This window comes from Grammomys surdaster, unplaced genomic scaffold (genome assembly GCF_004785775.1).
Source record: "Grammomys surdaster isolate TR1022 unplaced genomic scaffold, NIH_TR_1.0 254, whole genome shotgun sequence".
NCBI classification, from domain to species: domain Eukaryota; kingdom Metazoa; phylum Chordata; class Mammalia; order Rodentia; family Muridae; genus Grammomys; species Grammomys surdaster.
The window spans coordinates 908,333-924,461 of record NW_021604695.1 but is presented as its reverse complement, the minus strand read 5'-3'; the positions used below and the strand labels follow the sequence as shown (position 1 = coordinate 924,461).

The 16,129-nt window shown below is 47.7% G+C and overlaps 2 protein-coding genes across 2 annotated transcripts in view; one reads left to right on the top strand and one right to left on the bottom strand.

Moving 5' to 3' along the window:
- Positions 1-406: 406 nt before the first annotated feature.
- On the bottom strand, positions 407-4,686 carry Gdf5 (growth differentiation factor 5). Its single transcript, XM_028775345.1, has 2 exons — positions 3,756-4,686; positions 407-1,798 (listed from the first exon to the last, which is right to left on the bottom strand). The coding sequence occupies exons 1-2, from the start codon at positions 4,366-4,368 to the stop codon at positions 924-926; spliced, it is 1,488 nt and encodes a 495-aa protein (XP_028631178.1). The 5' UTR covers positions 4,369-4,686; the 3' UTR covers positions 407-923.
- An 11,050-nt stretch (positions 4,687-15,736) lies between these two features.
- The window catches only part of Cep250 (centrosomal protein 250), a 41,458-nt gene continuing 41,065 nt past the window's right edge, over positions 15,737-16,129 (top strand). The window contains exon 1 of the mRNA XM_028775225.1: positions 15,737-15,786. The gene's annotated coding sequence lies outside the window, so the exon portion shown is untranslated. The remainder of the gene's footprint in view (positions 15,787-16,129) is intronic.

Sequence of the window (16,129 nt, the reverse complement as noted above, 5' to 3'; positions counted from 1 at the left end):
GTGATTGTGGTAGAGGGGGGCACTGGGAAGAGGCTATGAATGAAGTGGAGATGGTGTAAAAAAAAAAAATCACCACGCCTCCCCACCCCCTACCCCCTGAAGGCTTCATTTTGGAGACAGTGAGCTTGTTTAAGGAATGTAAAACCCCAGCTCTTTGCTAGGCCCCAACGGAACAGAAGGAGCTGGGGACCAATGGCCTTTGGAAGGATCAGGAATGGGGCTAAAGGTGAACACTGGCCCTGACCAGCTGTACTCTCTGCCCCATTCTGCTTCGGTTCCCAGGGGTGGGGGTAGAGTCCAAGCCTGGGAAATAGTTTATACCTGAGGCACCCTACTTTCACTCTCAAGGGTTAGCAATTCTTTAGGAGATCTGGGTCCCCTGGAGTAAACAAGAAATCTGCCACAATTTTAGCCATGAAGATTCAGCTTTTTATCTCATCGATGTACATTTTAATCTAACAGTCTAATTAGCCTCATACTCTTCACCCCTGCCCAAGTCCTTCCCCCTTCTTGTCCAGCCCCTGCAATGAACATCTCGTGGCACACCAGGCACAAAGGTGACTCAAGGAGGGGATGGCACTCGTAGACCTCCCACGAAGAGCTTAGGCTGTAGCTCCAGCTCCTCTGGAAAGTCGGCAGAGCAAGGAGGCACCGGGCAGGAGATATGGTGAACTGAGTCTCATTGAAGAACACCTTTCCTAGGCCTCAGACCCACTCAGAGTCTGTTCCTTGGGCAGGCATCTTCAGATGGGGGTCTCTTTAGCCCAAAACACATCCAGAAGAGTAAGCCTGATGAAAACTCTTTCCTGCAGGCTGCCGGGATACTTCCGGTCGCAGCTTCACAACTTCTCTGTGATTCCAGGAGCCTGTGGAGGGGATTGTCTCTGGATGTGCCACCCTGGAAGACAAGAGGGCCCGCGCTGCTACCTGCAGCCACAAGATTCCACGACCATGTCCTCGTACTGTTTATACACCACGTTGTTGGCAGAGTCAATAAAGAGGATGCTAATGGGGCTCAGCCGTGTAGGCACACAACAGGTGGGTGGTGTGGATTCAGGGTCCATAGAGTTCATCAGGGTCTGAATGACTGCATGGTTTGTGGGCTCCAAGTGGGAGCGCAAGGGGAACTCACACAGTCCTTCACAGTGGAAGGCCTCATACTCAAGGGGCGCGATGATCCAGTCGTCCCACCCCATGTCCTTGAAGTTGACATGCAAGGCCTTGCGACTGCAGCGAGCCTTGAGGTTCTTGCTGGGTCGCTTGCCCTGGCGATTGGCCAGTGGGGCCCGCCGTTTCCGCCGCTGGCTGAACAGATATTCATACACGGTCTTGTCATCCTGGCCAGAGCGGGCCTTAATCTCATTAAAGAACAGGTCCCGTTTTTTAGTACGACCAAACACCAGGAATAAGGCTTTCTCGTGGACCTGTCGGGCAGCACGTTCAAAGCCCAGGCCACGGAGGTCCACGGCCCGGCCCCGTTCCCAGGCCTCCAGCTCCAGGCACAGCTGCGCTGAGTTCTTAAAATTTCGGAAGAGTTTCCAGATGTCGAACACCTCCCAGCCAGATCCATCCAGGCCTGGCACGGAGCGCACATCCAGCAAGGCTGCCGGCTGCCGGCCGCTGGGGCAGCTGGACAGCTTCAGCTGGGCAACCCGCCCGCTACTGGGGACCGCTGGCTTGGCCACGTCCAAGGGCTTCTTCCGTAAGATCCGCAATTCAGCCCCCAACAGCCCATCCTTCTCCAAGGCACTGATGTCAAACACGTACCTCTGCTTCCTGACCACAGGGCCTCGGTCATCTAGAGAAAACAGCCAGAAGTCAATTCCTGTCACTTCACCAAGAGAGCCCGCCACCTCTGGGCCTCCAAGGAGGACCTAACTCTCTCCCAATCAAAAGTGGTTTCTCTAACCTCTTCCCCACTATGGCCGAAGCCAACACGCAAACCACCAAGAGCCCTTTTCCCAATGAAGGTATGTGGCTGCGAATTATCTGAGTGCCCCTGGTGTTTGTGCCAATATGTATTAGAGTCATTAGCCTTATAGCTGTCGTCTATCAGCGTCCGACCCATGCGTGATCCATCGCAATTATCTCCTGTAAATAAGATAGGTGGTATGTATATGTAAATTACCCACTTTTTCAGAGGAGGAACCAGAAGCTCAGGGGCTTACTCAATGTCATCTAGCTAAGGAGAAACAGAAATAAAACTGTAGCCTAGAATTTTAATAGTCTGGCCTGAGCTTCTTACACCTTAAAGATCTTAGAGTTCTTGTTATGGGCAAGGCACAGAGTTGGGAGTAAACTGATGTGGGTAACACAGCAAATTAATAACAAGATCAATCTGCAACTCAACTTCCCTAGTTTGCATCCTAATGATTTTTTGGTACATGAGTGTTCCAGTTTGTGTATGTGTGCACACACCCATGTGTGCAAATTGGGTTCACGAGTAAGCATAAGGTAATATGTATGCTACTGGCATATGTCAGTAGGGTTGGGTTATATGAATACCTGAAACATGAGGCTATGTATGTATGTATGTGTTCATGTATGTAATTCATTTACCATGTTACAAAATATAAGGCTCTGTGTATGCATGCATGCGTGTGTGTGTGTGTGTGTGTGTGTGTTAGCTCAATGGTATCTCTGAATCAGCATGCCCTCCTTCCTAAATGCCAATATGCCATTAGGGAACATTCAGCTATTGCTCTAGAAGGTAACTAATTAGGCCTTTAAACTCCCCATCTCCCCCTCCCCAAGCTCCCTTAGTGCTGGGGGGGACACAAGGACTTATTTTATGAGCCCTAGAGGGGTCACAGCTTTCCCTGGCTGGGCAGGCAGCCAGGCCACCTCCCCCACCTCTGCCAGACCTGCTGCCTCTGTACCTCCCCCACCCCCCTGTCATTCCCCTACAGACCAACTCTAATGAGGAGGCTCTCCCACCCTGGCCCCTCCCCCACCCTGCCAGCCAAAGTCCTGAGACTCTGCACCAGAGCCTGTGAACCGCAAGAAACTTCACCGACTGCCAGCCAGCAGCCCAACTATCTCCATGCTGTGGAGAACCTGAGACTCAGAAGGGAAGGGATTTGCTGAGAACACACAGCAAGTTGAGAGGAAGAGCCAGTAACACTAGGGAGGCAGACCTCCGGCAATGCAAGAAAGACAAATACTCTCCCAGGATACTGATGAAAAGGACACAGGGTATTCCCATTCAAAATGCTCAACATCGTCCAGTCCAATGCCCGTGTAGTATACATATAGGAAGAAACCCCAGGGAAGAAGGGACACAGTGTGCCCTCAGCCAGCTGCCTCCCTCTGGGACTCCAAGATGACAAGTTTTCTGTCTTTACATTTCCTGCCCTCTTCGCCCCCCCACTATCTGAGGGTAGAGTTGAAGAACCACGGGGACCCGAAGTTTCTTTCTCTCTGCTATCTGAGAAAAACCGAGAGCTTAGAGACTTTAGCCGACCTACACAAGGTACAGAGCACCACCCAGTAATCAAGAGTGAGTCTTGGAGTCTAGTATCCAACTGTCAGCTCTTAGCTCCTCTCTGCATTTTAGTGCCCATTCTGCACCTTGCAGAAGTTGAACTTAGAGATCCCTAGGTAGGTGCTCCTAGTACTGGACTCAGTGTGTATGAGAGAAGTTCTAGATTCCCGCCCTAGGCTGCATACACACACTGTTCCCCACCTGTTCACTCCACGACTTCGGAACTCCTGGGTCTGTGCAAATGCCCCTCCCTGCCACCCCAACCCCTCACCTTGCCCTTTGTCAATAAAGCTTGTGATGGTATTGGCCAGGCCAGCCTCCAACTTCACACTGCTGTTGCCTCCCTTTCTGTCAGCATCAGACAGCGTCCTGTACAGCGAGAGCATATATTCGTGGGGTGTGATGGGGGGCGGGCGGAACGGCTCCTTGGGCTCTCGAGGGGTCCCAGGCTCCCTGGTCTTCTTCAGCAAGAAGGAGCTGGGGGCAGGTCCTGCTTTTGAAGATGCTTTGCCCCCAGGAAGCTGTCCTTTTGGGGTTACAGTCCGGGCTGCAGCCTGCCTGGTCTGGGGAGAGGGTCCTGGCTTGGTTTCAGAGCCACCAGATCTGGGGGGCATCTTTCTGGATTCATCCTTCTTGGCTTGTGTCTGCCCAGAGCTTCCCTTGGTCCTGGCATTGGTGGCCCCCACACTATAGCTGTGACCCCCTGGCCTAAAGATATTCCGGACCAGGGGTGGCCTCTCCTTGGCCTCTGCTTTGGCCAACCCTGGCCTGGCCCCTGGGGGTCTCTGGCCTAAGTCAGGGGCACCCAACACAGTGCAGATGAGTTCCAGGTCCAGCCAAGCCAGGTGCCAAAGCAAAAAAGTGAGGAGTTTGGGGAGTCTCATCCTCTGACCAACTGCTGAATGACACCACAGAGAAAGGCGGCAGCAGCGAAGGTGTCTCTGGCTTGGCAGGAAAAACCATGAAAGGAGTGGGTCTTCAGAGGCAGCGGGGACAGCAGTAGCAGCAGCAGCAGGCAGGGCTTTCTCCTCAGTCTGAGTGTCTTGAAGTCCGCCGGGCGTGTGTCTGTATCCAGTCCCATAGTGGAAATGCTCCCGTGTCCAGACGTGCACCGTCTCCAGTCAGCAGCTGAAAATAACTCGTTCTTGAAAGGAGAAAGCCGACCGCCCCCTTTCTCCCGCACAACTGACTGAGGGCTTGAAGGAGGCTTGTATAAGGCTGAGGGATTTTTCCAAGAAGGAGGAATGGCGTAATGCAGCCTGTACGCTCCAGTTTTTTTTTTTCCCTCTAATTTTGAATCCTTTCCAGTGAAAATACTTACACACACACACACACACACACACACAAACTTGCAGGTGCTCAGAAAAATCTTTTACAAACCTGAACTCAGGAATTGGAAACGGAATTCCAACCCAAACCAATTTAATTACTCTCTGATGTCATGCTGTCTAAATTCATTTAAGTGCGATATATTTATGTGAAAAAAATCACCGCTGCCCTTTGGAGGCCATGGCTCACGGGGGCTCTTGGCTCAGAGCCCCATAGCGGGACTCTGGCTTAGGGGGCCTCCCCATCCCAGAGTAGACTCAGGGGTCTTCACCTCCACCCCACCATTCTGAGCAGAGATGTTGAGGAGCAAGTGTGGCGATCTGCAGGCGCTAAGCGTGTGAGATAGGTTTTCAGTGAAGTCCTTGGAGTGTCTGAAAAGCATTTTCAATCTCTCTGTCTAGTCTGGGACCTGGTGTGTGTGTGTGTGTGTGTGTGTGTGTGTGTGTGTGTGTGTGTGACAGCACAGATGGCAGCATTTACCCACAGTTTCTTTTATTTTAATAAACTTATGACCCAGAAACAGAAAAAAAAATCAGTGCCCACTATACCACCCCCACCAAATGCCGTTGGCTAAGCACTGCCATCCTGTAGCCCCCTTGGCTGGAAACAGGCGTACCTCAGCCACTACCCAAGCAAAGACCCGCCAGTTTTCTTAGAAGAAATTGGCTGAGGCCAGAGGTGGCAGCCCCAGTCTAAGGCAGCAGCGACCCCTGCAGGAGGTTGGGAAAACAAACTCTCCAGGGCTGCTTTTCTAGGAGCTGGTGAAGAAACCTGAATTCCTGCTTAACTCAAGAGAGGCCCTCTCCCTCTCTGCCTATTCTTCGTTGTCTTTAGATAATGTCTCAGATAACCCATGATAGCCTCAAATTCACTATGTATCCAAGGCTGTCCTTGAACTCCTGATCTTACACCACCTCTAGCTCAAATACTCTTCCTGTAGCAAAAGCTGATCTTGGACTTAAAATGTAGCCAAGGCTGCCCTTGAAGTCCTGATCCTTCTACCTCCACCTGCTTGGCAGCAGAGTGGATTATAGAACTGTACCACCTACTCCAGCTTTCCTTATTAATCCTCTGCTCTTAGAGCTGACCTAACGGATCCATTCATATGCTAAAATGCTAAAGTCGGTTTTTAGAGGCTCTCTGCTGGAGACGAGGCATGTCACTCAGTAGTCCAGTGCATGTTAGCATGCACAAAGCCCTCACCAAGACAACACCAAACAAAGTTCTCACTCTGGAGATACAGGTAGATGCAGGCCTGTTTTTCTTCTCTTCTCTTTTCTTTTCTCCTCTCTTCTTCTCTTTCTTTCTTTCTTCCTACCCTTCTTTCTTTCTTTCTTTCTTCCTTCCTTTCTTTCTTTCTTTTCTTTCTTTCTTTCCTTCCTCCTTTCTTTCTTTCCTCCTTCCTTCCTTCTTTCTTTCTTCCTTCCTTCTTTCTTCCTTCCTTTCTTTCTTTCTTTCTTTCTTTCTTTCTTTCTTTCTTTCTTTCCTTCCTCCTTTCTTTCTTTCTTTCTTTCTTTCTTTCTTTCTTTCCTCCTTCCTTCCTTCCTTGTTCCCTTCCTTCCTTCCTTCCTTTCTTCCTTTTAGTATTTATTTTCTTTATTTGTATGTGCAGAAAGTGGGAGGAGACCAGAAAGGGGGATCAGGTCCCCTGGAGCTGGAGTTGCAGGCAGCTGTGAGACACCCTGATGTGGTGCTGGGAGCAGAATTCTGTCCTTCCTATGAGCAGCAAGCACTCTTTTTTTTAACCCCCCCCCCATAATTTTGCTCCTAGGTCCACTCCAGCTTCACTGATAGCTCCTAGGTCTGAAGAGGCTCACTTCAATGGACCAAGGCACCACCTGCTTTCTTTAGAGAGTTCTGAGGACAGCTTGAACTCATCACAGTCCCTCAGATCACCCAGGTCCATCACTCTTGTCTTCACTTGCGACTGACTTTCACGGTCCCATCCTTCCCTCTTCCTAAAGCCTACCCACAGGACAAGAGCTGACTCATGTATCAGCTTCAGAAAAGTCACGAAGCTTCCAATCAGCCACCGCACACTTTCTGTGCTGCTTTCTGCTTTCAGAGTTCAAATCCATCCAGCCTCAGTCTCTGCCCCAACCTCCAATGCAGGTCACTTTTTAAAGTCTATGTGTTTTTTTTCATAGTTTTATTATAACCGAATTCCTTATGCCTATCATAATTTATGTACATATCTGTCTATCCCATTAGATTATAACTACACTGTACCATATTTGTCTTTCAATTATTCCCAGGGCTTGGCACAGAGCCCAGCACATAGCAGATTCTCAGAGTGTGTTGTATGAATGGCCCTCAGACTGGCCCTTTTAAAGGAGCACCATGAGTTTCTTTTGTATCATTTCTGTTTTAAAATCAGAGTAAGTAACTGGTTTCATTGTAATGTTTCCATATGTGTATATCATTATCCTTCGGTCATTTCACTCCCTATCACCGCCCCACCCCACACCCCTTCTTCCACCCAAGTACCTTTTCCACTTCCTGTTCTATCTCTATATATTCAAATACACAAGTTCTGCATGTGAAAGAAAATAACTCCACGTCCATGCCCCGGCCTTCATTAGCTTCCTGCTCCCACGTGTCCCCATCAGTCCCTTCATCCTCCCGGTAGTCACTAGTCCCACTTCTGCTTTCAGGCCATATATGTAGATTCAGATGCTACGTACATGAGAAAGCATGTGCTATGTGTGTGGCCGAGTCTGAGAAGCCATCATTTTTAATATACCCTGCCTTTTCTACTGGACTTTGAGTTCCTACAAGGGAGACACGCTGTCTTGCTACTGGCCAAGTATTTCATAAGCTCTATCTACTGAATAAACAAAGTTATGAACATGTCAATGCAGACATCCAATGCATGCTTTGATAACAATTGGTGCTCTGTAGACGGACCTGGATTTGAATCATGACAGTTCTGCTATTTATACATTATGTGATCTTGGAGAGCCATCCAGCCATTCCGAAACTCTGAACCAGGATAATGACAGTACTGACACACAGAGACCTTTTGTGGAGTGGATTATTAAACACCTAAACAGAGGGCTAGTGAGATGGCTCAATAAGTAGAGGTGTCTGCCATCAAGCTGGACAACCTGAGTTTGATCTCTAGATCCCATACAGTGGGAGAGAATAGGACCAACTCTGACAAGATGTCTTCCAACCTCCTGTTTCCCAGTCTCCCACCTATCTGAGCACATGCACGCATACACACAAAATAAATGAGATGTAGTTTTCATTTTTATTTATTTTTTGTTTGTTTTTGCCAAGATACAGTGGTTTCTGTCCTGGAACTTACTCTGTCAACTAGGCTGGCCTTGAACTCAGAAATCTGCCTGCCCCTGCCTCCCAAGTGCTGGAGTTGAAGGTGTGCGCCACCACCACTGGGCAAGCTTGAACTCCTGACTCTCGAGACACCTTTCCCTGAATCCTGGGATTGTGCACTGACACGCTCAGCCCTTTTCCAAGTTTTTTTAAAATTACACTTAAGAATCTTATTTTTCAGCCGGGCGGTGGTGGTGCACGCCTTTAATCCCAGCATTTGGGAGGCAGAGGCAGGCAGATTTCTGAGTTGGAGGCCAGCCTGGTCTACCGAGTGAGTTCCAGGACAGCCAGGGCTACACAGAGAAACCCTGTCTCGAAAAACCAAAAAAAAAAAAAAAAAAAAGAATTTTATTTTTCTCTTTCCTTTTTAAAAGATTTCTTCTCTCTCTCTGTCTCTCTCTCTCTCTATCTCTCTCTCTCTCTGTCTCTGTCTCTCTGTCTCTGTCTCTGTCTCTCTCTGTCTCTCTCTTTCTCTCTCTTCTTTTGAGACCAGGTCTCCTGGAACTCACCATGTTGATCAAGTAGGCCTTAAACTAAGATCCACCTGCCTTTGCCTCTTGAGCACCAGAATAAAAGGTGTTTATCATTGTGCTTGGCTTAAAATTTTATTTCTATTTGTATGTAGTGGTACACAGAGGTCAGAAGTTCCAGATAGCCTGGAGGAGCTTGTTCTCTCCTTTCACCATGTGGGCTCCAGTATCAAAGTCAGATCACCAGGTTGGCAGCAAGATCTTTACCCATTGAGCCATCTCAGTGGCCCCTTTCAACATAGTATACCAAGAATCTTTCTCAGAATTCGATCAACAGTGATAAGGTGGTGTAGTAGGAACATTAGGGAATTCTAACTTTCAGCCAAAGACTCACCCAGTGGTCTGGAACTTTGAGGACATGGAGGTATCTCAGACAGGGGCTAATGTCTGAGGACCAAGAGACTCCCAGAAATTGGGAAATCTCCAATGAAAAAAAGGAAAGAGACTCCAAATTTGGATGGAAGGCCCTCTCCAGGGAGGAGCCCAGAGTTCCTGCCTGGCTCTTACTATAAAGGTGACTAATCACTTTGGTCCCCTCTGGTAATTGCAACCAGATGCTGCTGCTGGCTGTGCTTCAGTCCCGACATGTTTAATTACTGGGACACAGAGTCTCTGGGTCCCCTGTGGCTCCCTCCCTCCCCCATTCCTGTCAGCAATATTAATGTCAAACCTAAGGTAGAGGATGGGAGCCTTGGGAAGCCACTGGCATGGAAATAATCTTCACAGGCCCTTCCACTGTGTAAAGCCTCTAACTTCTTTAAATGCTTCCCTTCCGTTATCTCATTGGTACCTCACAAAACATCCTTACAGAGAAAGTGAGCCAAAGCAGTCAGAGCCAAGTGGCCTGAAGAATACTCCCTTGTTTTACTCAAGCCCTTAGGAAGTTTCAAGGACATCTCATACTTCTTATGTTCTGTTACCCTCCTGAGATCTCAAGTCAGGCCAGCATAGCACAGTAGCTGACGGGGCAGATTGGAGATGGGACCACAGTCTGAGTCTCAGCTCTACCACCTACCAGCTGACTGTCAGTGCACTCACTCATTTATTTGCTTATGAGCACTGGCTATCTAGCAGTAGACCAGCCATCGAGGTCTGTGTTCGAATCCTGGTGAAAGAGACAGATAAATGCACAACGTGAGGAACTTCTTTCTGAGAGCTATATAGGAAACAAAACAGTCAATAAAGTGTCTGTTCTGCAAGGACAGGCATCTTGCTGACAGGTGGCATTTCAGCAGAGATGGAGATGCTTCGAGGTACACCATGGCCTGGGAGACCTGATCACTTCAGTTGGAGGGCCCGAAATGCAAAGGCCCCAGGGTAGGAATGTGCTGGGCTTAAGTGAGAAACCAAGGGAAGCTGCCGCTGCTAAAGCAGAGGGAGAGCAAGTCAGACAGTGTCAGGACCGTTCTGCCACTCTGCACGCCATGAGCACCTAGTTCAGTTTTATTTGTAGTGCACTGGAGAATCGAATGGAGGGTTTTAGGCAGGTGAGGCATCACATAATAAATAATATGAAACTATCAGCCTTCAGATAAATCTCAGGGCCTTGATTCACCAACCAAGTAATCATAATTAAATTATTACTTAATCTCTCTGTGCCTTAGTTTAGAAATAGTATATGCCAATAATAATAATAATTTGGGGGACTCAAGAAAAGGCTTGGCAATACTTGAGTACTGTTCTCCTACAGGATCTGAGTTCACTTCCCAGCAGCTACACGGGGTGGCTCCCAAGTACCTACAACTCCAGCTCCAGAGGATCAGATATACTCTTCGTGACTCCTGCATTTACACACCCACATAGACTAGTAACTATAAATAAAATAAGTATTTTAAAAAATGAAGTGTGGCTAGACATGGTGGTGCACGCCTTTTATCCCAGCACTTGGGAGGCAGAAGCAGGCAGATTTCTGAGTTCGAGGCCACCCTGGTCTACAGAGTGAGTTCCAGGATAGTCAGGGCTACAGAGAGAAACCTTGTCTTAAAAAATAAATAAAATAAAATAAAATAAAGAAGAAAGGAAACAGGAAGTGAGAAGGAAATGCTGTGTAGGAGGCGCAGGCCTGTACCATCAGCACTTAAGTTACCAGTGGTCAGAATCTGGGCCACATGGTTTTAGGTTCTTGGCATTTATTTATTTATTTATTTATTTATTTATTTATTTATTTATATTTTTGGAGACAGAGTCTCTTTATGTAGCCTTGACTAATCTGGAGCGTGCTATGTAGACCAGGCCAGTCTCAAGTTCAGAGCAAGTTGATGACTCTGCCTCCAGGCACTGGGATCAGAGTCGTACATTCCCATACCCTGTGATTCTTAGCCTCTTATTCAAGGAACTGAGATAAAGGCTCATACCAATTGCAAAAGGAGCAAGGAAACTATTCAAAGTGAAGTAAAAGACTAGGTCAAATACAGTGTCAAGGCCAACAGCCGGCTGCTGAGACAGTTTAGTGCTTGGTCCAGTGTCAAGGTCGACAGCTGGCCGCTGAGATAGTTTAGTGCTAGGTAAAAGCACTTTGTGGGCAGGCTTGATGACTTGGATTTGATCCCCCATGGCCTGCATAAAAGTGGACGGAGAAAACTGACTCCATAAAAATTGTTCCCTGTCCTTCATATGAGCACCCAAACACTTAGCCCATCCCCCATCATAGACACACGCACTAAGCTATATAAAACCTTGTCTTGAAGAAGTAAAGAAACAGGGGCGGGAGAGATGACTCAGTACTCTTCCAGAGAACCTGAATTCTATTCCTACCAAGGATATCCAGGAGCTTACCAACTTCCTGTTAACTATTTCTCTGAGGGATCTGGTGCCCTCTTCTGGCGTCCATGGGCACTGCATGCCACTCAGAACACCAGAAGAAAGAAGAAAGAGAGAGAGAGAGAGAGAGAGAGAGAGAGAGAGAGAGAGAGAGAGAGAGAGAGAGAGAGAGAGAGAGAAATGAAATGAATGAATTTTAAAAATCAAATTATTCTGGCATGGCTGTGTGAAGCAGGAGGATTCCAATCTGGAGGCTTGTCTATATAGTTGACATGATGTTAAAGAAAGAGAGAAAATCCCCCTCTTCCCTCCCACTCCAAGCTCTTACCTGGATCCTTTGGCTGGTTTTGACAGTCCATCACACTGCCCTTACTGCTGGGATTACATGCTGCCATCCTCAGCTTCTTGCCGTTCTCAAGCTCAGAATCCTCAGGTCCTTGCTGGACCATCCACTCCCAGCTTCCATCACCCCCCTTCCTCCTTCCATTCTTCCTTCCTCCATCTACATTCCAGAAGTCCTCAGTTTGGGATACTAGAGGACTGCTTAGGCAGATTGTCCTTTAGGAGGAAGAAATTTAATAGAAGAGTTATCAACGACATGGACAGACATCGGCACAGCAGAGGCTCTGAGGAGAGCTCAGGCCCACAAGGCAGATGGAGAGTCCATTTTTGTGGATCTCAGAGGAGAGGGGACATTTTCACAGCAGAAGCTGGGAGCTAGGCTGTCCGTGATACCTAGGTGGCATGGGAGAGGAGGGCTCACCACTCTGAGGAGGTAGGGAAGTGAGGAAGAGGAGGACATCTAGTTGAGGTATACCCATTATATATCAGGGTATGTATCTCCACCACTTGCCCTGGCATTCCAATCTCTGAATTTCCTTGGGGAGTTGAGAATGGTACCTGTCATATTCCTGGAATCAGGGAACCTGGTAAGTCTGTTTATAGACTCACAGACAGGTTCTCCAGCAGGGATCCCAGAATCAACCATGAGGATGAAGACAGAGCAGCACTGTCTGGTCTGGGATTCTAGTGATTCAGTCTCCCAAACCAGGCATGGTGACGCAGGCTGTAATCCCAACACTCGGGAAGCTGAGGCAGACAGATCCTGAGTTTAAGATCAGCTTGGACTGTATACTTAGACTCTGTCTAAAAAATAAACGGGCGGGTGAGATGGTTCAGTGGGTAAAAGTGCACACCACTTAGCATGATGACTTAAGTTCAGTCCCTGGAACCCACAAAAGGCTGGAGGCAGTGGCTAGCATATATAATTTCAGCACTCCTGCAGGAAGATGGAAGGTAGACACAGGAGAATCACTGAGAAGCCCCCAGGTCAGCTAGCCTACAATACACAGCAGAACAGCAGAAACCAGAGACACTGTCTCAGCAAGAAGGATGAGACAATGTCAGCAAGAATGTCCGGAAAAGTTGGACTCTGACCTCCAAACAAGCGCCATGATACATGCATGCTTTCACTCCTGCACAGACACATGCACAAACAAAATAACTTTAAAATACACACACAAATAAATTCTATCTTTGTATATAAGAACCCTAGTAGGAAGAAAGAAAGGAAGGAAGGAAGAAGGAAAGAAAGAGAAAGAACCCTAGTAGATGGTTAACAAGATGGCTCAGTGGTAAAGGCACTTGTCCCCAAGCCGAACAACCTGAGTTCAATCCATGGGACCTACATAAAAGGAGAGAATTAACTCCTGGAAATTGTCAGTAAATAAATGTAACAACAACAACATAAACAACAAAGTAAAACAAACTCCAAACTTCAAGAACTCTAGTACATATTTAACAGTTAAGAAGTTTAAGAACTTTATAACAGAGCACCTCACCTTGAAACTTCACAAATATAGTTTACAAGAGAGAGATTATAGAACAATAGCAAAGTTGGTGTGCAAACTCCCTGTTGAATCCAAATTGAAGGTGCATTCCCAGAGATTCAATTTAGGATGTAAAGGAAGACATGAAGTTTACCGTGGGAGGGGGCTGGTTTTCTTTGAACCCCTCTATTTCTCTCTCCTTCCTCATCTGCAGTCTGGAGGGAGACAGACTGTGTCACCCACTTTTCTACCACACAGGAACTCCACTTTCTGCTTTGGCCCAGGCAGTTCCCAGTGGTCACCCTTTATATTTTAATAGAATTTCCAACTGGTTGTTAACACATTGTATTATTATCTGATAGTAGAACATAGCAAACAAGTGTCCAACAAATGCTTGCTGTGTAAACAGATAAATTAGTTCAAACATGAACAGTTCTCCCTTTACAAAGGCTAATGATTACTGTTTGGTTTTGATTTACTACCCCATTGGTCCTTTTTATAGGTATATTGGTAATTTGAAACCTATGGCTACTCCCTAAAGTATGCTGCCAGTTTGCTGATGGATTTTCTGTTTTAATTTTTGAGACAGGGTCTCATGTAACCCGGGCTAGCCTTGAAACTCTTTATGTAGCTGAGAATGTCTTTGAATTTCTGATATTCTTGCCTCCACCTCAAATCCTGGGGTTGCAGGCCCGTCCATCATGCCCAGATCTATCAGACCCAAGGCTTCACAGTGCTAGGTAAGCACATGACCAACCGAACCACGCCCCCTACCCCATGATGGATTTTTATCTCAGTAACTTTTTTTTTTAACTCTGAGGATGACTTGACTTATCCAGTTCAATGGATAGTTACTCAATGTCTGTGAGAATATACTCAAAGCATTCAGAATAGCACTCTCATAACTTCATGAAACTTAAAATTTCAAAGAGGAAACGTATGAAAACAGTAAGTCAGCAAATAAAAGGCAGAATTGCTATGAAAGAAACAAGGAACCATAATAGGAAAACATAGAGTAAGTTTTACTTTTCAAAAATTGTTTTGTTGCCTGGCAGTGGTGTCCTGGCCTCTAATCCCAGCATTCTGGGGGGTGGGGGGCAGAGGCAGGCGGATCTCTGAGTTGGAGGACAGCTTGGTCTACAGAGTGAGTTCCAGGACACTCAGAGCTGCACAGAGAAACCCTGCCTCAACAAACCAACCAATCAACCAAACCAAAAAACCCAAAACATTTTAAAAGCTGAGGTGGTTATCACTCTCCTCTCTCTCCCTTTTCTCCTCTACCCCTCTCCTCTGTGTAGTTCTGAATCTCCTGAAACTCCTGTAGACCAGGCTGCTCTTGAACTCAGAGATCTGCCTGCCTCTTTCTCCCCAGGGCTGGGAGTAAAGGTGTGTGCCACCACTGCCCAGCTGACTGGTTCTCTCATGTTCACACAACCTATACATTAGTTCACTCAATACTTGTCGGGGATCTGTTTTGTGTCAGGCATTGTACTGTGTACTAGAGTCATGTATGCCCAAGAAGTGCTCTATCCTCAAGGACTCAGTCTTGGGTAGCTCTCATAGTGTAAAAATCATCTTGGCTACTTGCAAGAATGCAGATTTCTGGCTTCACCTTTGATGTACTGAGTCTTCAGGGATGGAATCAAAGTGTATACTTTAGACGATCCATTTCTTGTTTTTGTTTTGTTTTTGCTTGTTTGTTGTTGTTGTTTTTTTTCTGTCTTGTCTCTACTAAAACTATAACCAACTGGGAATTAGACAAATGAAATTTCAGTGCTAAGAAAATTGCGTTAATAATGATTGCACAATATATTATCAAAATAACTCCTGGTTCCTAGCGGAACGCAGTCGTGTAGAGGTAGTCATAAACGGACAAAGCAGCCTTGCTGCCATTTCAACCATTTAAGTAAAACAATCCTGTGCAAAGGCTTGTGGAGTACCGAGCATTTCAAATGACACTGAGTTGTTTACGAACGTTGTGTTTCCTGAGGCTGCGTAGAGGGTCAGGAAAGATCAAAGGTGAGATACTCGTTCGCCCAGATTTAATTGCAGCTAGCCGCTTTCACGCAATTACTGTACTGGGCTTTGTTGGTGGGACAATGCGCAGGTGCATCGAGGCCTTGGCTTTACGCATGCGCAGTACTTAACTCTGAAGCCACAGGCCGGAGATTGAAGTCGAGTGGTTCCTCTCCACCTCAGAACGTTCAATGCTAGAATTCAGAGACTGTGACTGTCTTTATTTTTGGAGAACGACTGTGTGTCTCACTATAACCTCCCTTTCCTTTTGGACTTCTCTAGTAAGTTGGCTGCCAGTACCTAATATGGCGACAGGTCTGCGCCCGCGCACTTAACCCGGGTGCTCGGCTCGGCTGGGCGGTCTCCCACGAAAGGGCGGGAGTTTGGGGGGCGGGGCCTGGCGTCCTGACTGAAGGCCGCCAGGGGCCTGGCCTGCAGGCTGTTGCAGCGGCCTCGGTTGCTGCGGAGCGCTTCGGGATCCTCGGGAACCAGCAGTGGTGAGGTGGGCTGGGGCAGGCGGGAGGCGCCGAGCGTAACGGTCCGAGGCCCAGGGCCTGGGCGCCCGCAGGGATGTCGCCTGGACAGCGGCTTCCTGTATTCCGAGAGGATCCCCGGGCCCAGAGAGGGGCTGGTACCTGTCCCAGGGGTCGGGGCCTGCCTGCCTCAGTTTCCTGCTGCTGCCGCCACCCCGGAGAACCTCACACCCGGGTGGCCCACTGCCTGGAACTGGTGGGATGAGATGCTGCGCTCCCTGCGAATCTCTCTCGGTGCACCCGGGAGCTTTGCAGCTCCCTGTGCCCTTACGACTTTCCATGTGATCTACCCGTGAAAGTCGGGTCCCAGCC